The 23871-nt window shown below is 40.5% G+C and overlaps 1 protein-coding gene across 1 annotated transcript in view; it reads right to left on the bottom strand.

Moving 5' to 3' along the window:
• The window catches only part of LOC126708520 (pectin acetylesterase 8-like), a 53438-nt gene that overhangs the window by 15991 nt on the left and 13576 nt on the right, over window positions 1-23871 (bottom strand). Inside the window, exons 2-7 of the mRNA XM_050408309.1 lie at window positions 1436-1557; window positions 1232-1314; window positions 705-834; window positions 505-584; window positions 313-399; window positions 110-234 (exon numbers count right to left, since the gene is read on the bottom strand). Of these exons, the coding sequence (XP_050264266.1) occupies window positions 110-234; window positions 313-399; window positions 505-584; window positions 705-834; window positions 1232-1314; window positions 1436-1556 (626 nt within the window). The 5' untranslated portion in view covers window position 1557. The remainder of the gene's footprint in view (window positions 1-109; window positions 235-312; window positions 400-504; window positions 585-704; window positions 835-1231; window positions 1315-1435; window positions 1558-23871) is intronic.

Genomic DNA, 23871 nt, shown 5'->3' on the forward strand with positions numbered 1-23871 from the left:
TAGACAATGCTAGGTGCTAATTACATGAATGTGTAACTACTAACTACACCAACTCTAAAAACTGTTTGTGATATGAAGTCAAGATAGAAGAACAAATATATGAGCTTACACATTGATGAAGTAACCAGCATCTGATAGGCATTTAACTTTAGCACCGCTAGGTATGAGAGCTCGGAAGCTATCACAATGCAAAATAGAAGCCAATCCACCAGCCGAACTACCAGAGAGAAAAGCCTGACAAGTTGTAGGCAGGGTGAGGATTACAGGAGGGGGAAAAAAACAAATGATAATAAGGTTATACATATACCATACATTTTTTGCATCTTTCATTCCTTTTGATAATAGGTCCTCAATTACTGCAGGCCAAATTCTTGCTCCTCTGAAGTGAAGATTAGTAGCCTGATCAAATTATTATTATTAATTAAAACCCACCAAGAAAAAGGAAAAATACACTGGAATCAGGTCGTCCCCTGAAATTAAAAATTGAAATTCCAATTAACTTACTGGATCGACTGCTTCTACATCACCAGTAAATGATGCCCCATCACAGTATCTAATCCTAATTCTGTTCCAGTTGTAGAAGTCTGGAAATTTTAGACAGATTCTATTAATTTCATTAAAAGGCAAGACTCAGGAGAACAGAGGTGACACAAGCTGAAAAAAGCATGAAAGATTAACTAAAACAATAAACAATTAAGTCATACCAGGATTATAATTTTGGACTCTACTCAGAATCCCAGTGAAAGCAACTGCCTTGTCCATATGCTTAGATGAACCTAAACGAGTTTCTGAACGATTAAGACAGAGGGTGACATTGTTGCACCATCCACCTCCCTAAGAACCAGAACAAAAGTAACATACAGATAACATCAAGATATTAAAAAATTAAGTTTATTCTTTTTTTTCTTTTTTTTGCAACTTAATAATTTTACTAATTAAAGCTGTTAAAGCCTTCAAGAACTAGATTTGAAAGAAATTTTTAGCATTTATATGTCATAACATGTGATCAAAATTACAATATTTAGCCTTTTCTAATTCTTTTCATAAAAGCTGAAGAGTAATATTTCTTATTACTATTTGGCATTAGAAAAATTTCTTTAGTATTAATACCCATTTCTTTTCTTTTTCTTTTTCTTTTTTCCATGTAGGCAATCTGTTCAAGGATTTATTATGGCATTGTTTCTTTAGTTGGTAAAGAAATGGCTAAACAGGATGTGACAAAAGGACAAACCTCAATGTTAACCAACCAATTGTTAATTCCTGCACCGAATCCCTTATCCCAGTGATAAGCTGGCGGACTTCCATCCAGACAAACTGCTCCATATGTCTAATTTCAGAACATATTGAAACAAAGATTTGAAAGAATGTATTGTTTTTGAAAAGAAAAGAATTTAGGTCTAATTTTGATCAGTTTATCTTGCAAGAGATTTCTTACCAGCTCCTTTTGCCACCGCATCCTCAACAATTGTAATTGATACATTAGCACTTTCTGTTTTGAGCATTACTAGTGCCCATACTAGAAGAAACAACCATTGGATTAATCTTGTCCCAGCCATTCTGCGCATATCAAAATTTAGTGATCAAAATGCAGAAAATATTGAAGAAAACTAAGATAACACAGAGGAGAAAACAGATCAGATCACTGCTTTCAGAATTTTCCATTAAGTATAAGTAAATTGATCAACAAGTAGCTTAATGACTTTTTCCCATACATAATTTCCAAATAGGTAATAGAATCAAAATCCCTTAGTAAATTGATAAACTAGTTTGATATGAAGCATTCATAAAATAATAATAAAATCTCGATTCCGTCCTCCTCCTTTTCTTTTGCTCGGAAATCATAAAATCTACAATATGATTAACAAGATAAATCAACTTTAACTCTAAAGATATGATATCATTGGTGAAAAATACTTACTTGAGTTATTTGACAAAACCTTAACCCAATTGCGTCAAAGCTGGGATGGATATGATAAGACTGGCTTATGAGCAAATATTTTATTACGCTTATATCAATTGAAATTCCCAAAATGTAAAAGCCCAGATAGATAAAAACATGTGATAAATAAATTACACATTAAAAAAATAAAATAAATAAAGAAACAGAGGATAGGATAAAATCGCACATCATTGTTATCAATAGTAAAAATATAGGTTGACATATGATTCTCAGACCAAAGATCAAGACTTAGTTGCCCATATCAAAAACCTGCAATTAGTCAATTACTGGTACCTGAATTTTGATCAAATACCCGCTATTCCCATCAACAGGAAAAAAAAATAGATTGATACATGAAACATGCAATCAATTAGTCAATTGCTTGACACATGCCTCTCACATCAAATACATGCAATCAATGGTATCTATCATATTTCATTATTTAGATTAAGAAATCAATTGCATCTATTAGTTAAATCCACTTGATGATTTTCTCTGACTAGAAAAAGGGTATTTCAATCTAGTCTCAACCAACATACATTGCTTACAAACACCACCATGATAACTTCCATCCATGGAGATATCCAAATTCTACTGCCTCCCCATTAAACTGTACATATATATATAGCAACTTCATCACAAATGCAAAACGAAAAGAGGGAAAAATCCATTGTACCATATAGAGAGACCATTATTACTTACAAACAGAAGAAAAAAAAACCAGAATTGTGAACAAAACAAAGGTGGCTACATAACCCAGTGGACGTAAAAAAGAAAAGTAGATATAGAGTAAAAGAATCACCACATGTACCTGAACTAGAACTAGCAAAAAAAGTAGGGAATCTCAAGCGAGCTTTCTCTTTTTGTTGAAAGAATGTGAATTAAAAAAAAAAAAAAAAAAAACCCAGTTTTGTAATCTAAATATAATCCCCTATAAACAGCTCCCAGCAATGCAAAAACCAGTTTGTTAGTGATGAAGAGAAAGAACTGAATTTGTAGGAGCTTCTACATACAAGAATAGAGAGAGAGAGAGAACTACTATTTACGTAAACACAAACACACGAAATAGATAAGAAAAGCGCTTTGTTTATGGGTAATAATTGAATTCTTTCGGAGAATACGTACTCCTCCCTCTTACGTAGCTGTAGATCCCGCTAATCTGGGAAGATTGTTGATGTGGTCCTCCCTAACCAATGAAATAATGTCATCTATGCAAATATACGTGTGAACTTCCTAATCAGTATAAGGAATAAAAAATAAAAATTACCAGATAATGTCACATTTGCATAAATAACAGTATTTTATTAGTTGGAAGGTTCGGAAGACCACGTCAATAGTCCTCTTGGTAGACCTAATAATTTCTCATATTTCAGTTGGACATGATAAGAGTGTAATTAATAGTAATCAAATAATTGAAGAATCGTCACTCATTCAATCAGACCACAAAACATTCAAAACAAAACACAAACATTTATGTTTTTTCAACCTTTAGGTGAGCTTGTCTCGGGCTTGCGGGTCCACCGGGCCAGCTTCTCAACAAATTGTAGAGAGAGAGAGAGAGAGAGATTTGTGCATTTAACAACCAATTGAAAGCTAGTTTTTAACTTTTAAGTTATTCACGGTTTGCGAGTCTCATACTCTTTTTATTATTTCTGTTTTATTTTAAATAATATAAATTTTAGTTTTTTTAAAAAGGGAAATGTCACGTGACAGGCTATGACTAGGTTTTAGCTTTTTATCTCTATACTATTATTTAACGCTAACGTCAAAATGGTAATTTCACAAACCTATGGCTAAAATGTCATTCTACGCTTTTATTATTTGGTAATTTGGGGAGAAAGATTTAAATATCAAATATGTTTGTTTGAAACATTAGGTGGTAGTGCCAATAAAGTTACAAAATTCTTGACCACTATTACGTTACTTAATTTTGATTTAGGATGAAATTCATGCTAAAATTGGACCCTCAAAAGTAAATTGGTCATCTATTGCAAAAAAATTGAAAACTTCATACAGGAAAATTGATAGGCCAAAAACGAATTGACCTCTTGTGATATATTAATTGATTAATTAGCCAAGTTTTATAATTAATCAAATTAACATGCAAACGCGTGGTAGCACAAACAAATCACCAATTAAACTAAGTATGCAGCGAAAAATAAATAACACGGTGATTTGTTTACGAATGGGGAAAACCTAACGGCAAAAACCCCACCGGGTGATTTTCAAATCATCACTCTCGAAATTCCACTATTATCAAAACAAGCGGTTACAAGTAAAGGAATCTCAGTACCTTCTGCCAACCTACAGTTGAACCCTTACCCCAATACCCAATTGGACTTGTTCTGTAGTGACAATTTCCCATTTTGATGCACGGCTCCCAAGTACGTGACTAACTAATGCGCGAATCCCACTACGCGATAGAATTCTACTCTAGCCTAATTTAAGTGTATATATGTGTGAAGTTCCTTCCTAGAGACTTGAACCCCAACCCTTGCCACCTACGCCCCACAAGTATTTATACTTGTGGAGTGACCATCACACCAAGGGTGTGCGGTGGTTTAATTCATCTTTGAACAGGAATAATTCTTATTAATTTAGAGATTAATTTTCATTGGTCCAAAGTAAGGGAAAATTAAGCATAAAAGCTTGTGATGAAACCTAAATGATAAATTAATTAACAGTTTGCAAGTATTATTAAATCATTATTTGTTTTTGTTAAATGACTAATTAACTGATCATTAAGCAAAATATTAAAGGTTAAAGAGCTTGAAGGAAAACCTACCATCTAGAACTTAACCAGCCAACTAATGTAAGATCTCAGTGAGTTGATCACACAAAGTCTTAGTATTTTCATTAATCTTGTTTTGAAATTGTTAAAATTTTGAACAAATTACTATTCAATTAAAAAAAAGCGCAAAAAACAACAACAATCACACGTTTTCATACCTCCATTTCCAGATCCATGAAGCTTTTTCTAGCAATTCCTATTGCAGATTCAGATCTGAATTGATCCAATTACTCTTCGTATTTATAAAACATAGCTTTTTTTTTTTCAATTTCAATTTTGAAAGGCTAGATGAAAGCATAGAAAAATTTTCTCTATAAATTGCTAAAGTGAAAAAACAAAAAATCTCAAACCTAATTTTTTTTCAAGTGCATAGCAAATTAGCTATGAATGATGTAGAAATTGTCATAGTTGAAGGACCTATAGGCTCTTCCCCACTCCAATACTGCAATTTGTGAAATCTATCTTTAATACACGACAATATGGTTGCACTTTAACGATGAAAAAACTCTAAAGAAAAAAAAAAAGATTATATCAAACATTCTATCTCTATCACTCTTACTTGTTTAAGTATGTAGATCATATCAACATTCTCTGTCTCTATCACCTTTTACTTGTTACTTGCCTTTTGTATGTTTTCGTATCTATTATAACATATAGAAAGGGGCTTAATCATATTATTCTTACCATGTTTCACAATTAATGACAATTTCCATTTTGAGGGTTCCCTTTCTTCCCTTGAAAATTTTATGACATCTTAGGCTTCTTTGCTATTTTGAAGGTATCCAGACACACCTAGTATATATACAAAAGAGCAGGTTAAAGCATGCAAACCCATTGTGGATTATGTTCATGCTAAAGGTTTGTCTTTGACTGAGACCACCTTCATATGTTCTCTTCTAATATTGCTTGTTGACAATTGAGCTTTTGTAATGGATGGAGAGAATTGAATGTTTGTAATATTCTAAGTACAAAAACTTTATGGTAAATTATTCATGAATTGCAAATGAGTAAATTTGGGCTTTCTGTACCATATTGTGTTTATTTAACTGATAATTGTTGTTGATCCTAAAGGAAGTATTGCATGTGAACCTATTTGCTAAAGATCAAATTAGATGGAAGTTTTAGAGTGGAACATTTGTGGAACCCCATCCTTGTACTGTACAATCATGTGAAACACATAATGGAGCTATTATGCCTTCTTGATCCAAAAGAAGCATTAATTTTGTCTCTTACTTTTTTTTTCTTTTTTTCTTTTTTGTATTTTCCCAATCAATAAAGGTCTTGTCAATTAAGTATTTAGATAAATGTTTTGTTTTTTTAAAAGAAAAAAAAAATCTTTGCAAAAAATGATCTTTTTCTAAGTAATTTAATAGATCATAACTCTCGTTTTTCTAATTCTTTAAGTGGTGATTGATGATTTCTTATCAAACTCATGAGATTTATTTGGATATTTATTTTTCTTTCATATTGTTGTCTATAGGTTTTTAGCCAAATGGTCAAGCTCCAATTTCTTCCACTAATAAGCATGTGACCCCTCAAAATCTCTCTTTGATTATCTCCTTCGCAGTTGATGAGGATAAAATAAGTGGACAAAAGTGACATGACAAGTTTTGGACATGGGTGACGGGATGGTTTTTACCGTCAGCATTCCTAAAGGGCTGACGGCGAAATAGAGTGAAGAAACTCTGCATGTAAAGTGCTGTGACGCTGGACATCCTAAAGCTGACGGTGCCGGACCTGACGAAACAACGTATACTGACGGCGTCAGCCATGGAATGCGTGATCGCCACGTTTGCGTGTATAAGTAAACGACTTGCTCCCCACGCCTCACGAAATCTGAGGACTCCTATATGGAAAGAATCCCGCAAAATACACCCAAGAGGACTCCTATAAGGAAAAGACTTTTACTCCAAGGAAAGGGGGGCGAGCCTTACCACTATAAAAACCATGCCCCCTCACAAACCAAGGTACGCATAATTTTACCCTCTCTAGCACTCTAGAGCAGTGAGAATAGTTCTGACTTAACCTTCGAAGGGTATTTGGTCGGTACCACACCGGTACTCTCTACTAGGTTCTTCCTTTTCGTTGTGCAGGTGCCGTTTGCAGTGCGCGAGGAACGTGTGACTCACTAGTGGTATTATTTTTGGCATCATCGGTTGGCACCGTCTGTGGGAAGCGTAGCACGTTATCGCATCCTAGACAAAAAGAGTTACATGGTACTCACTCGCTCAATGGCGACCACTAACGACGTTCAAGAGGAAGAAGCCCCTACGACTGCGCTTGAAAGACAAGTCAGGACGCTCGCCGCAGCCGTGGAGTGCCTTACCAAACAAAACCACGACCTAGAAGAGCAGCTGAAACAGAAAGATGCGGCTCCCAATAACCAAGGAGCAGATCAAGAAGGAACCAGCGCCGACAAAAGAAACCAGGAGGGACCCCAGGCCAGTAATGCCCCAAGTAAACCAGAGCGACGGGACACTAGCATTCCTTCTCTGGCAGACACGGGTTCGCCACCCTTCATGATGGAGATGCAGGCGATGAAGGAACAGATGGAAGTGATGATGAACGCTCTCAAGGGACGAGTGTCTAGTGATCTTGACGACCTTGTCAACCGGACTGACTCGCCATTTACGACAACCGTCAACTCCTTCCCCCTGCCAAGTAAGTTCCGCATGCCAAATATGGATAGTTATAACGGGGTCAAGGACCCTCTAGATCACCTAGAGACCTTCAAGACCCTGATGCACCTTCAAGGAGTGGCAGACGCGATTATGTGCAGGGCCTTTCCTACAACCCTAAAGGGCGCAGCAAGGATTTGGTTCAGCCGGCTAGCACCCAACTCCATCAGCACCTTCAAGGAGCTGAGCACTCAATTTACTATGCACTTCATTGGAGGACATCGGTATAAGAAGTCCACAGCCTGTTTGATGAATATCAAGCAGCGAGAGGAGGAGACATTAAGGGCCTACATATCACGCTTCAGTAAAGAGGCGCTCTCGATCGACGAAGCCGTCGACAAGATACTGGTAGCAGCATTCACGAATGGGCTGAAGGGGGGTAAGTTTTTGTTCTCCCTATACAAAAACGACCCGAAGACCATGTCAAGGTGCTTTACAGGGCCACCAAATATATGAACGCTAAAGACGCACTATTAGCCCGAGAAGATAGGCCCAAGAAAAGAGACAGACAAGAAGACCCCCGACAGGACCAGGGGCGAAAGAAAGGCAGGATGGGAGACCGAAGGGAGGAGAGACGCCCTAAACCCATGGGCGGAAGGTTCACAAGTTTCACCCCGTTAACCGCCCCGATAGACCAAGTCCTGATGCAGATTAAAGACGAAGGGGCCCTGACGTTTCCGGGAAAGCTGAAGAGTGATCCCAACAAACGATCCAGGGACAAATATTGCCGCTTCCACCGCGACCATGGTCACGACACAGCCGATTGCTACGACTTGATGCAGCAAATTGAAGCCCTTATCCGACAAGGAAAGCTGCAAAAGTTCGTCAGCAAGGAGAGAACGAATCCACCCCCGCAAGAACAACACCCCCGTCGAGAGAACGAACGACCAAGACCACCTATAGGGGACATAAGGATGATAATTGGAGGAACAGTTGCAGCCGGATCTTCAAAAAAGGCCCGCAAAACGTACCTCCGGATGGTGCAGAGCGTCCAGCTGACGGGCACCGTGCCGAAGATAGTAAGGAGAGAAGGCCCCATTATCGGGTTCTCAGAAGAAGATGCACGACGCCTACACCATCCACACGATGATGCCCTCGTCGTCAGCATGCGGGTAGGAGACTACAACATGCACCGGGTGTTGATCGACAACGGCAGCTCAGCCGATATCTTGTACTATCCGGCGTTCCAGCAAATGAGGATTGGCAAGGAGTGATTGATGCCGACGAACGCCCCGCTCGTAGGTTTCGGCGAGAGCCGGGTATTCCCTTTGGGCACAGTCACGTTACCAGTGACGGTAGGCGATTATCCCCAGCAAATCACCAGAAACGTAACCTTCCTGGTGGTCGATTGCTTGTTCGCTTACAATGCTATCCTTGGACGACCAACGCTCAACTCGTGGAAGGCAGTGACATCAACTTACCACCTAATGGTCAAATTTCCTATGGATTATGGAGAAGGAGAGTCCGCGGAAGTCAAATGGCCGCGCGGGAATGCTATGTGGCCATGATGGAGATGCAAGACCAAATACCGGCCTTGAACATAGAAGAGCACCGAACGGTGGCAGAACCAACAGAGAAGCTAGAGGAGATAACTCTCGATAGCTCCAATCCGGACCGAACGACCAAAATTGGAACTCTCGCTAACACCATGATCCATCAGGAGCTCATAACCTTCCTCAGACGCAATCGAGACGTATTCGCGTGGGGTTAGACATGGCAAAACGGGTCAGACCCGTTTTGACCCGACCCGTTTGACCTGCAACCCGTTTGACCCGTAACCCGATTGACCCGTTTAAAAATGACCCGTTTTGACCCGTGACCCGTTTTGACCCACGACCCGATTGACCCGCGACCCGATTAACCCGACCCGAACCCAACCCGCACGTTTTGCCACGTTTACCAATGTTGAGTAGATTTAGATTGAGGTGTAATTTTTATAAAATATTTACTTATTCTTTTTTACTTAATATGTTATGTACTCCATTATAGTTTGTTATTTTTTACTTGCCACCTTTATTTTCTCTTCCTACTTTAAATAGATTAAAGATTATACCAAGATTAGTTTCTAGAAAGCTGGAACAGGAGTTGAACCAAATTTGGGTATCAATTCAAGTGTTTAGTGGTAATTGGTAACAATATCACTAGTGAGAATCTAATCACAATTAAGGAACTCATAAACAATTGACAGATTGCATCTATTTCCAAAAAAAAAAAAAAAAAATTGTTTGAAAAATACGGGTCAACTCGACCCGACTCACGACCCGACTCAACCCGCGACCCGTTTGACCCGCAACCCGATTGACCCGTTTTAAAAATGACCCGTTTTGACCCGTGACCCGTTTAACCCGCAAACCCGATTGACCCGACCCGAACCCGACCCGACCCGCCCGTTTTGCCACGTCTACGTGGGGTCATGAAGATATGCCTGGAATAGATCCTTCCGTTATGGTGCACAGGTTGAACGTATCGCCCGCCTTTCCACCAATCAAGCAAAAGAAGAGAGTGTTTGCCCCCGAGCGAGACCGAGCCATAGTAGAAGAAGTCAGAAAGCTACAGAAAGCGAGCTTCATTAGGGAAGTATACTATCCCGACTGGTTAGCAAACGTAGTAATGGTCAAAAAGGCAAGCGGGAAATGGCGGATGTGCGTGGACTTCACCGACCTTAACAAGGCCTGCCCCAAGGATAGCTACCCCCTCCCGAGGGTCGATGTCCTAGTAGACTCTACGGCCCGACATCAGTTGCTGAGCTTCATGGACGCTTTCTCAGGGTATAACCAAATCCGAATGCATGAAGCCGATCAAGAAAAAACGTCGTTCGTAACCAGCCAAGGCCTGTTCTGTTACAAGGTGATGCCCTTCGGCCTGAAGAACGCAGGCGTAACGTACCAAAGACTCATGAACAAAATGTTCGCGCAGCAGATTGGGAGGAATGTCCAGGTCTATGTGGACGACATGCTGGTAAAAAGCCGAAGGGAGGAAGATCATCTAGGAGATCTCAAAGAAACATTCGACACACTTCGCTCCTACAACATGAAGCTCAATCCAGGAAAATGTGCCTTTGGAGTAACGGCAGGAAAATTCTTGGGATTTATGGTATCTCAAAGGGGAATCGAGGCAAACCCGGACAAGATCCGGGCCATTATGGATATGGCACCACCAAGAAATGTGAAGGAGGTGCAAAGCCTCAATGGAAAGATAGCGGCACTGAATAGGTTCGTGTCAAGGGCGACGGACAAATGTTTGCCCTTCTTCCGAACATTGAAGAAATCCTTCGAGTGGATTGGCGAATGCCAGCAAGCCTTCGAAGAATTGAAGGCTTACCTCTCCTCCCCACCATTGCTGAGCCTGTCGCAGCCAGGAGAAGAGTTTTTTCTCTATCTAACCGTCTCCCCCGCAGCCGTTAGCGCGGCCTTGGTCAGAAAAGAAGAGAAAGTGTAAAAACCCGTGTACTACGCAAGCCGAGCGCTTCACGGTGCCGAAGAAAGATACCCACCCATGGAAAAACTTGCCTTCGCATTAGTTACGGCAGCTCGCAAGCTCAAACCGTACTTCCAAGCTCATACGGTAAACATCCTGACTGACAAGCCCTTACGGCGGGCAATGAGCAGCCCTGAGGCCGCGGGACGATTGGCATTATGGGCTATAGAGCTGAGCGAATTTGACATTCAGTACCGCCCGCGGACCGCCATCAAAGGACAGATCGTCGCCGACTTTATAGCTGAGTTCAATCATGACGAAGACAAGGGGGCAGCAGAGTCCCCTCAATGGAGCATATATACGGACGGATCGTCCAACAGGCAAGCCGCAGGGGCCGGCATTGTGCCACTATCGCCCGAAGGAGACACCATTGAATGTATGGTCCGTCTCGACTTCCCTACCACCAACAATGAATCAGAATATGAGGCTCTGATAGCAGGGCTCGACCTCGCCAAAGCAGCAGGAGCCGCGAGGGTAGTCATCTACTGCGATTCACAGGTCATCACTAACCAAATAAATGGAGACTACGAGTGCAAAGGCGAAAAGATGAAGAGATACCTTGATGAAGTTAGGGCGAGAGTGGGTGACCTAGAAGCCAAAGTCGTCCAAATTCCCAGAGAAGAAAACGAGCGAGCCGACCGCCTCGCGAAGGCCGCTTCAGCTGAACAAATGGTCATCCCTGGTAATGTACTCTCTTTCGTACAACTTTCCCCGCTAATAGATCTAAGCAACATGCAGGAAATATGCTCCGACAGTAGCTGGACAACGCCGTTAGTTTCATACCTAAAAAATGGGGTCTTACCAGATGAAAAGGAAGCCGCAAGGAAACTTAAAGTCCAGGCGGTGAGGTTCGTCCTGATAAAAGACGTCCTGTATAAAAGAGGTTTCTCCCGACCATATCTGAGATGCTTGGGTACGGAAGAGGCAGATTACGTCATGAGAGAGGTACATGAAGGAATCTGTGGAAACCACTCAGGGTCTAGATCGTTGGTACACAAGCTTGTGCGAGCAGGGTACTATTGGCCCACCATGCAGAAGGATGCTGAAACCTATGTCAGGGCCTGCGACAAATGCCAAAGGTTTAGCAATATTATTAGACAACCAACCGAAGAGCTGACCCCGATGACGGCCCCATGGCCGTTCGCACAGTGGGGATTAGATATTATGAGACCATTCCCTACAGCCGTACGACAGCTGAAATTCCTGGTAGTAGGCATCGACTATTTCACGAAATAGGTGGAAGCTGAAGCTTTGGCCACGATTACAGAAAAGAACGTGCGGAACTTTGTCTGGAGATGCATCATATGCAGGTTTGGCATTCCTAGAGTCTTTGTCTCAGAAAACGGGAGACAATTCGACAACGATCCCTTCCGGGATTTTTGCTCACAGTTAGGAATAAAGAACCACTACTCCTCCCCCGCCCACCCTCAAGCTAATGGACAGGTCGAAGTCACGAACCGATCCTTGCTCAAGATTATCAAGACTCGGCTCGAGGGGGCAAAGGGTATATGGCCCGAAGAATTGCCAAGTATACTATGGGCATACAGGACGACGACAAGAACACCCACAGGAGAGACACCGTTCCGACTGACGTACGGAGGCAAAGCAGTCATCCAGGCCGAAGTTGGACTCACAAGCTACAGGGTGCACAACCATGATAAGAACAAAAACGACGAGGCTATGCGACTACAGCTCGACCTAGTGGACGAGATCAGAGCAGCAGCAGAACAAAGGCTCGCCAGGTACCAGGACCGCGTGGCCAAACACTACAACTCTCGAGTCCGACATAGAGACTTCCAAGTTGGAGACCTTGTTCTTAGAAAGGTCATGGGCGCCGCTAGGGACCCTACTCAAGAGAAACTCGGCCCCAATTGGGAAGGACCTTACCGAGTAACGTCGTGGCAGAGAAAAGGTACTTACCACCTGGAAACATTGGAAGGACAAAAGCTACCACACCCATGGAACACCGAGCACCTATGAAAGTATTACCAATAGGAGCGGCAGCATGAAGACCAACCTTTTTTTTTTTTATTCCAGCAAACTTTAGTTTTACTCCTCAGATTTATCATTTACTTTAGTTTTTTTTTTTTTTTTTTTTTTTTTTTTGCAACAAATACTTTTTAGCCCGAAGGGCAGGATTTGGTTTTAGTTACTTTTATTTAAATGCATGACAATAAGAGGAGTTTATTCAGAAATTGCTGAAGTATCTATTTTTTCTACGGTCCACTAAGTTCACAGCCTAAAACGACTAAGTCCATAACACACGGACTAAAACTGACGGACCAACAAAGATGTCAAAGACATCAAGGCCTAACAACTGGCGGACCAAAAAAGATGTCAAAGACATCAAGGCTAAGGTCGAGAAAATGACGGTCTAGAAAGGCTAAAGCTAAAAAGCTGACGGTCCAAGAGATGAAGCTATCATCACATGGACAAGGTCCTAAAAACTGACGGACCCACTAAGATAACATCATCAGCAAAGCCAAGGCCAAAAAGCTGACGATCCCACAGATGAGGCTATCATCATAGGAACGGGGTCCTAAAACCAACGGACCCACTACGATAACAAGGTCAGCAAAAGCTTAGGCCAGAAACCTGACAGTCCTATAGATGAAACTACCATCATATGGACGTGGCCCTCAAACCAAAAGACCTACAATAATGACAGTCATCAAGGCCAAAACTAAAAAAAAAAAAAAAAAAAATTGACGGTCTGAAGAGATTGACGACCTTAAAACGGTGCGACCAACCAAGAGCTGTAAAGCGACGGTCACCAAGCTGACGGGGCTCGGAGACTAGGCACGATGTCGTGCCAACGAAGGTTTTCAACAATTCAAAGAGCTGATGTATTCCAAGCAGACGGGAATTTTTACCAAAATTTCGTCTAGTGTCATCATCAATAGAGGGATATAAAAGCTACGGAAATTAAACACATACGCTACTGTACATAAATGAAGAAAACCAAAAGGGCACTTAAACATTGTTTAAAATTACAACTATTTTTCCAAATATTTAAAAAGCAAATGTTTTGTACATAGCTACAATGCAGCATAAAAACTAAGCAGCAGGAACGTCAGCAGGGTCGCTGTCAGCCTGATGGTCTTCAACATCCACTATCACGGCTGGAGAATCAGAAGCTGCAGGGTTAGCAGCAGGCTGTGCCAGGACTACACTGCCGTCATGCTCCGGAGTAGGGTTGGGTTGAGGAGAGTCGTCGTCTCCATCATCCATGGTAATCCCAGACAAGTCCAGCTCTAGGAAGGTCGACGCGACCTGCCGAAGGCAATCATCGAACCCAGTACCATAATATTGAGCACATGAGTCAATAAAATACTGCGACGCTTTGAAGTCTCTAATCGCGTCAGTCTCCGCCGTCTGTAACTTCTCCCCTAGAGCCGTCACCTCTCCTTGGAGCTTGTCATTCTGACCGCTGACCTCCGTCAGTTTCTCCTTAACCTCCTGCAGCTCCTTGTTGAGGATACGAACGGCTTCCTTGCATTGAACTTGCTGATTCAACAGGTTAGTATTATGCTTGCGAACTCGGGTGACAACCCCCTCCTTCGCCACACAACGGTCGCGAAGGGCCTTGACGCGCACCAAGGCCTAAAAGAACATATCTGTCAGTCAAAAAGTATACCAAAACAAGATAAAGCTTGTTCAACCAAAAAATGTGATAAACATACCCTGGAGAGATCGAAGAGGGCCGACGCCCCTAAATCCTCCGTCCCCACCTGGTCACAGGGCTCTATGTCCGTCGGTTTTATCAGGGATTCAACCTCCCCGACGGTGTATTCCTTATGGGTTAAGAAACGACAGGGATCCTCGTTGACGGGACCAGTAAAAGTCATCACCCCTTTGCCCGCGCCATGGCTAGACTTAGGAGGGGATTTCTCCTTCAACGGTTCGTCCCCAGGGGTGACGGCATCCTTTTTTGCGGGCCGGCTATCGCTCCCGTCAGGCTTCCTCTTCGTCACCTTAGCGACGGCCTTTGGGGTTGACGAGGCCTCCCCTCCTGCCTCCTTATTTTTTCTCTCCTCCTTCTGACGAGCTGCAGTAGCCCTTATCCTTTGCTTCGCAAAGTCCATTTCTACAATACAAAGAATACCGTTAGGGCAGGTAACGGAGGAATAAAACTGACGGGATTAATAAAAGTTTACTCACGTCGGCGTGCAAATTGCTCCATCCTTCGGGCTGCCGCTGACGGTTCTGGACCCCCACAATATAAGTGAAGCGTGTCGAGGGTGATCAAATCCCTGCACTTACGATCTTCCAAAGGGATTTCCAGAATCCGTTGGATGAACTCCTCTTGCTCATCAGTTACGTGCGGACGGGTATAAGCTGAAAGAACAAAAAGCAAGTGTTAATGATGTCACCTCAAAAATAAACAAAAAGAACATAGCTGACGGGGTCAACCTGAGTCCTTGACAAAGGCCCAGGTGTTGTCAAAATAGCCGCGAGGCATCGTCGCCCACTCTTCCTGACGGCAAACCCAATCCGTCCCTTCAACAAAAAAGTACCTACTCTTCCAGTTCCTATTTGAATCTAGCATGTCTGATACAAGCCGTAACCCTTTCTCCCTGGTGTTGAAATGATATGTCCCCTTGGACGAGACAATATGATGGGGCCTATAGCAATAAAAGAATTCGTCTAGCGTAAGCTGACGGTGTCCTCCACTAAGATTGCCCCATAGGATTTCAGCTCCTATGAAAGTCCTCCAGGCGTTAAGGGCAATTTGGGTGACGGATATGCCTAGTAAGTCTGCAAGTTGACGGTGTAGGGCCGTCAATGGTAACCTAAGTCCCGCAGCGAACATGGCATCATACATGCCAACGTCAGCTGTCCTCCCAGAGTAACACCTCTCGTCCTCTCGAGGGAGATAGATTGGGATGTGGTCTGGGATTTGATAACGAACACGTAACTCCCTGAAAACTTTGCCACTCATCCTAGGCAAAAATTTGTTGACGGCCCAATCCTCAAGAAAAATGAAGGGACGGTTATCTCCGGGACCCTCTGAGGTTCCTTCACTGGATCCCTTATCCCCGTCGCTCTCCTCTCCGTCAACATACGTTCCATCCCCTCTCTCCTCATCCTTATCCCCCTCAGCCAAACTCTCATCAACGTCAGGAGATTGTGCCGACGTCTCTCTCTCTGACGAAAGGGAAAAGTCTGACTCATCTCCAGAACCATAGGTCTCGTCGTAGCCCGCTCCTTTGCGGGCTGACGACTCCTCACAAGACGCGTCACTTGACATCTAACTACCTACAAGTGACGGATCCAATCTAAGTACCTAGACTGATGTTCTCACTAACGAGGCAGAAATAAAAAAGAGAGAAGAAAGAAGTGGAGATGAAAACTTACCAGTATGGTGACTTTCTGGATGGCTCTAATGACAGTGACGTTTGAGCTAACGGACCAAAAACTGACGGAATGTGAGTGACGGTCTCTCTTTCCAGAAGATCAGCAGGGTTGAAATAGTGGAAATGAAGGGGAGGTGCTGTTTATATATGGGAAAAAGTGGCGCGGAAGACGAAGCGACGCCTCGACAGAAGCAGAGCCAATAGGAACGAGCCACCTGTCCAAAGCATTAAATACAGATCCAGGTGAACGATATCCCTGCCTCTCTGGAAAACAACCCCATAACCCGTCAGTATGAATATTGACGGAGGTATGGAGTAGGGGGCAAGTGATAAGGATAAAATAAGTGGACAAAAGTGACGGGACAAGTTTTGGACATGGGTGACGGGATGGTTTTTACCGTCAGCATTCCTGAAGGGCTGACGGTGAAATAGAGTGAAGAAACTCCGCATGTAAAGTGCCGTGACACTGGACATCCTGAAGCTGACGGTGCCGGACCTGACGAAACAACGTATACTGACAGCGTCAGCCATGGAATGCGTGATCGCCACGTTTGCGTGTATAAGTAAACGACTTGCTCCCCACGCCTCACGAAATCTGAGGACTCCTATATGGAAAGAATCCCGCAAAATACGCCCAAGAGGACTCCTATAAGGAAAAGACTTTTACTCCAAGGAAAGGGGGGCGAGCCTTACCACTATAAAAACCATGCCCCCTCACAAACCAAGGTACGCATAATTTTACCCTCTCTAGCACTCTAGAGCAGTGAGAATAGTTCTGACTTAACCTTCGGAGGGTGTTTGGCTGGTACCACACCGGTACTCTCTGCTAGATTCTTCCTTTTCGTTGTGCAGGTGCCATTTGCAGTGCGCGAGGAACGTGTGACTCACTGGTGGTATTATTTTCGGCATCATTAGCAGTGACTATCAAACTATTTGGAGGTATATTGAATGAAGTTAGTCACTAGACAATTTGTTTGTGTTTATCCATTCAAGCATTTCAAAGTGTCGATTATGTATCAGCTGATGCAAAAACTTTCTGCCTCTATAATAAAATTACATAGAATTATGGTGAAGGTTGTGGTTATTCTTGGCAATAGCGAGGGTGCCTATGGCACTATCTACTTTGTACGTTTTTAGACCCCTTAAAACACAACCAGATTAACCTAGTTAATTAGCCAAGTGATTACTTAGTCAAATTATCAAATCTAAGTTAATACAAATATATCATATTATTATAAAGTGCGGAAAATAAAGAATACAACAATATGATAACCTAGGAAAACCAAACCGGTAAAAAATCTGGGGAGGATTTAACCTAACTATCCTCAAGGTAAAACAAATCTACTATGAATGAATTGAAGTTTACACAATAGCGACTTAGACCACTAACATCCTATTACTACCTCGAGTAGGAAACTTACTACCATGACCACATGACAGCTCCGAGTCCGCATACTATTTTTTTCTTGGATTCACAGCAAGCACAAGCACTCCCGCTTTTATATCTTTAAGCTCTTGAAGCAGCAACTGAATTGATCACGAAACTCTCGACATCAATCTTGAGATTGGAAACCCTAAGTGTGTATGAAGGCAAACACCTTTAGATCTCACAAGAGATTCACACACACAGCATAAGAGCAACCACAAAACGTGGTTAGGATTTTTCCTTTTATACTTAAGGCAAAACATAAAACCCTACACGTCAAATGAGCTTGGGCTAAGTTGGAAAAATTCTGTAGAAAAACAATCTACATGAGCTTCGATCAATCGAGTCTAATTCTTGATCGATCGAGCCAAGCAGATTTACATAGTAAATCCTACAGTACACTCGATTCCAACTTTACACTTAAACATACTTTGAGCAAGTCTAAAACAAGACTAAACGTTTTGATCATGGTTTGCCAACATTACAAATTGAAGTTTTAATACATTAGTTCCTAATTCCTTAGAACCTAACAAACTCCCCATTTGGCAATCCGTGAAAAAACACAAACTAAACAAAATACTCAAAGTTTACAAAAACAGCCCATTACAATAATATTGTCCAGTAAACAAATCCAACCTAACTACTATCTATCAGTTGCAAGTGTAAACAGTAGCACGACTGAATCAACCTGTATATTCCTGTAACACTTAACAAACACATAAACACATGTGTGGAAAATACAAGTAAAACAAAATAAATTCTTGATTTCACATAAGCATAAACTACAAGACATATATCATGAAAAACCTCATAAATATAAATCAATAATCAATGTAGCACAATGTGAAACAAGAAACAGAAATAAACACATCATAATATCTCCCCCTATCATAGACAACTCAAATAAACAAAATACATCATGAGCCAAAAATATAAATACGTGATGAAGCACCTAGATACAATCTAAAGCTCCACAACTCCATAACAACAAAAAAATCTCCCCCTATCAACAAAATCTCCTATCCCTATCCATATGTACTCCCCCTTTTTGTAACGAATTACCAAAGGGTAATCACTCATCATCAAAAGGAGGTGGCAGAGGTGACTGTCTAAGACTCGCCAAATCTGCCCTCAAGGACCGAAGCTCATAAAGCATGTACACCAAAAGCTGACCATGAGCCACCTGAATGGTCATGATAGTATCCAACATACGACGAATGTCCGAATCATCTGAAGTAGAAGGCGGAGGAGCAGCAGCAGCAGTCGGATCAACGTATGCATCAGCAGCCGGATCACCTGTAGAAGAGGGAGGAGGAGGAAGAAGTGGAGGTGCACCAGAAGAGGAAGAATCGACTTTAGGGCCTTTAGAGCTAGCTCGCATCTAAGCAGCCATTTGCTTAAGAAAGGTGGCACCTATAGGAGCAATGATATGAACAGGTTCAGATGCCGGAAACTGCTCTAATCCTAAATGTAACAAAATCCTATGAATGAAAACAAGAAAGAAAAGAGCATGAGCAGTAAAACTACTCCTATGTACCTCAATCAAAGAATGAATGAAAAGATGAGGAAAGCTCATGGGAGCATCAGTGACAAGGGCATACAAAAATGCACATCTCTCCAACGGAATAATGTACAGGTGAGAGATAAGCCAAATGGAATGACAAGAAATTCGAAAGAAAAGATAGTGAATCTTGATCAACTTGTGAGAGGTGATCCGAGGATTAGAACCCCACTGGATAGAAGTACCAGTAATAAATGACATAATGTCATCTAGGGGAGGAGACTTATCGTAAGGGTAAACAGGATGCTAGACCAGTGGCACCCTAAGAGCATCAGCCACTACCGAAGGAGTAATAGTGTACTCTTCACCCCGTAACCAACTCTTCACCTGAGTGATGGAATCATAGGAGTGGACCAAGAGGTTCAAGTAGAACTCTCTAATCAAGACAACCGGAGCGGGTTAAGAAATGTCCAGCAAAGGAAGCCAACCCCTACACTCAAAATTTCTTTGAATCTCACCATCTAACTCATCTAACAAAACATTTCTCTCAGCCCATACATTCCTACGAATGTTCAGCTTCTCATAAGTTTCCTGGTTTTTCTCACTAAGGAACCTCTCACTATCAAAGGTGGGAGAAGAAGTAAAGGTAGAGGTTCTATGAGCTCTAGTCTTCCTAACCATGATGCTAAGGATCAAAAGGATAGACACAAAAGAGATAGAGGAAAAAAAAAAACAAAAACCAAGGGCAGACTGCAAGTTTAGCACAAACATATATAGAAAATAACAATCTATATGATGCATGAACAATATCAACACATGATGCATGCTCTAATGCAGTGAAAATAAGTTCAATTGCACTTTAAAATCACAAAATTGGCATGAGCATAGAGTTTATATCAAAAACCCCAAAATTTTGAAAACCCACTTTCAAAAATCCTAACAAATTGATCAATTGATCATTACACAAGATAGATAACATAAAATAATGATCAAATCAATCAATCTAACAAGCCAATTTCATCAATTAATGCTCAATTGAACAAAAACCCCAATTCGGGTAGTTTCAAGCCCTAGAAAATTAAAATTTTCCCAAATCAACAAATTGATCAAATTAATTCACAAGGATCAGATTTATATCATCCCACAACAAAAACCCAATGATCAATTTGGAAAGAAAAGATTGAAAACATCAAAATCCCCAAATTTTCCTCAGGTTCGAAATTTTCCCAAAATGCATGACAAAAATGCATGAAACATGAAAATAAATGAAAAACGAGGGGGCAAAAGGGTCTTACCAGCCTTAGAAGACAAAAACCTTGCAAAATTTTTGAAGAAAACAACAAAAAATTGAGCTTGAATCCTTGACCGATCGAATAGAGAGAGAAAAGTGTTTTTGAAAAAGTTTGAAAGTGACAGAACACGTGAAAACTCAAAGTTTTAAAAACTCTCTATGCGATTTTCGATTGATCGAAAATTAGACTCGATCGATTGAAAATTACATTTGATTGATCCAGAAGCAGTCGAGCAGCAATTGAAACGGTCAGATTCAAATCAAAATTTTAATCACATTTTCGATCAATCGAGCAACAGGTTCGATCGATCGAAAATCTGGAAAAATTAAAATTTTGAAAAACAGAGCAATTTTATGTAGAAACTCCTCAAAAAATAGTATTTTATAAATAAAATGCATGAGTATGAGATGAAATGTTTTTCAAAAAACAGTTGTATTGAACCCAGATTTCCCAAAATTAAGATTTTCAATCAATTTTCTTTAAGTTCTCAAACTTCAAACACATTTTGCATTAAACTCAAGGAAGTTTCAATCTTGGATGGCCTAAACAAAATCACACACAATAACATGTACAAAGTTTAGCAAAGAGTAACTTGTGTAGTGTATGTAACTAGCAAAAGCTTGAGATACATGTGAGGTGATATGTAAATAGAAATCAAGCACAATTTCTACAAAATTCATCACATAAATTTGAAAGAGACTATCACCTAAAGAGTTACATCATATAACTCCCACATCTCCTAGAAAACAAGCTTACAATCATGTAAGTTTCTTGATTTGCCTTATAATGTACACACCAATTTTATTTAATTAGCAACTTATTGAAATAGCCAGGATAATGTACACACCAATTTTAATTGATTGAAATAATTAAAGTCCAATAATGTACACACCAATTTCATTATTTAAACCGAGACTACATCTTATGTTCTTTTGTGCATGTGCTACACTTTCTCGAGCACTTAAATCATATGATATGCACTAAGGTGTTAATGATTGGCTAGTAAACAGTGGTGAGATGGTTATTTATACCTTTCTCAATAAGATCAAGTTTGACAATCAAAAGCATGTGACTTTAAGATCAAGACAAAGTGATCAAAAACTATAAACATCTTCCCACACAACATGCACTACAAAGCTCAAATTAGTAAAGTGCAATAAATAAGCTCATCAAAACTAAATAAGGTACATAAACATGTTATTTAAAAATAAATTGGCCAACCTTGATTTCAAATCCAAGACAAATAATGCAAAACACATTTTGCTTCCCTTTTCCTTTTTTTTTTTTTTTTTTTTTTGAAAAGAAATAACAAAAACAACCTAGAATGAAATGCATGAAATGTTATGCAATGCAAATCCTAGAAAAACAAAGACAACAAAGAACAATGGTCATAAAGAGTAAAGCGATAATGCACAAGGACCATGTCAGAAAGACTCACTTAAATTGAGCCTTTTGCATCCAAAACTTTTTAGATGTAACTCTAACATTGGAGTTATTATTCACATTAGAATTTTGAGCAACTCCAAGATTGAAATAAAGGTTTAAAACCTTTTCCAACTCACCAATAAGTACCATAGGATCTTGTGCTTGAGGCATAAGTACTTTTGGTTTATTTGCTCGCTTAGCAGCTTGCAACTTGAAACAGTTTGGACGAATATGCCCAGACTTTCCACAAAAATGACAAACCCATGCAGGCCTATCATGCAACTTGCCCTTAGGAGGGTTAGGAGTCTTAGGTTTAAATTCTTGAAGATCAACCCTAATTTTCCTAGGAGGTGTAACTCCAACAGGTTTGACAACCTCACTCACAGGAGGCTCAGAAGAAAAAATAAAGTTTGTAGAATGAGTTTTAGGCACAGAGATGCATTCTACAAAACCTAAACCAGTTTTGTCTGAGGGAGACTTTTGAACACTCAGCATGTGATCAAGTTTAAAGCTTGCAAACCTATTTGTTCGTTCTCTAGCAACAAATAATTCAAGTTCCAAATTCTTAACTTTATCAAGCAAAAGCATGTTCTCAATCTTCACATTATTCAACAATTCATTAGCATCAAACAGTTTCACAAGAAAATTTTTCTTATCAAGTTCAAGAGATGCAATTTTCTTTAAGCCTAAATCAACATTCATAGCATCCTTTACAGCAACTTTGCAAAGTTTATTATAGGCTTCTTACAAATCTGCATCCTTAGAGAGTCCTCCATCAGAAGGGTTCTCCTCAACAACAACACTTTCACCAACTGCATCAGTAGCAATGAAAGTAATGAAGTTTCCATCCTCATCGCTACCAGACTCATTGTCAGAAACTTCATCATCACTATGGGTTACAGTCATAGTCTTACCCTTAGACCTCAAGAATGTTGGACATTCAGATTTCAGCATTGTTCTTACCTCTTGCCTTTCTGTTATTATTCCTAAGAAAATTTCTAAAATTCTTGGCAAGATAGGCAATCTCTGTAGCAGAGAGCTCATCATCAAATCCATTCACATCAATATCATCAACAGACTTAAGAGCCATTGATTTGGATTTGCTTGTCTTAGGTAAGTCCAACTCATAAGACTGAAGAGATCCTACAAGTTCATCAACAGGGATTGAGTCCACATCCTTACTTTCAGTGATGACAGTCACTTTGGGTCTAAAATCCTAAGTCAAAGATCTAAGAATCTTCCTAACAATTTTAGGTTGATCATAGATTTCACTCAGATTATAAGTAGAATTAACAATATCATTAAGTTTAGTATAGAATTCATCAAAAAATTCATCATTAGACATCCTAATACTTTCAAATCTAGTACTTAACTACTTCAGTTTGTTAATCTTAACTGCCTTTGTGCCTTCATGCACAGTTTGGAGAATATTCCAAGCAGTGTGAGCAACCTCAACATTAGAGATTTTCTTAAATTCCTTTATAGAAACAACATTAAAAATAGCATTCATAACTTTGCTATTAAAAGCGGCTGCTTCTTTCTGAGAAGTTTGCTACTCACTAACAGGAGTAGTGGGCTTCTCCCATCAATATTCAACGAAGTTCCAAACTCTCTCATCAATAGATTTTAGGAATGTTTTCATCCTTACTTTCCAATAAGCATAATTATTCTCATCAAAGTGAGGTGGAATAACAAGAGAGTGACCATGTTCCATGACAACTGAAGTCAAGGATCAACTCTTAGATCAAAGGATCTAAACACTAGAGCTAACCTGCTCTGATACCACTTATACGTTTTTAGACCCCTTAAAACACAACCAGATTAACCTAGTTAATTAGCCAAGTAATTACTTAGTCAAATTATCAAATCTAGGTTAACAAAAATATATCATATTATTGTAAGGTGCGGAAAATAAAGAACACAAAAATATGATAACCCAGGAAAACCAAACCGGTAAAAAACCTGGGGAGGATATAACCTAGCTA

This window comes from Quercus robur, chromosome 12, assembly GCF_932294415.1.
Source record: "Quercus robur chromosome 12, dhQueRobu3.1, whole genome shotgun sequence".
Lineage (NCBI taxonomy): Eukaryota > Viridiplantae > Streptophyta > Magnoliopsida > Fagales > Fagaceae > Quercus > Quercus robur.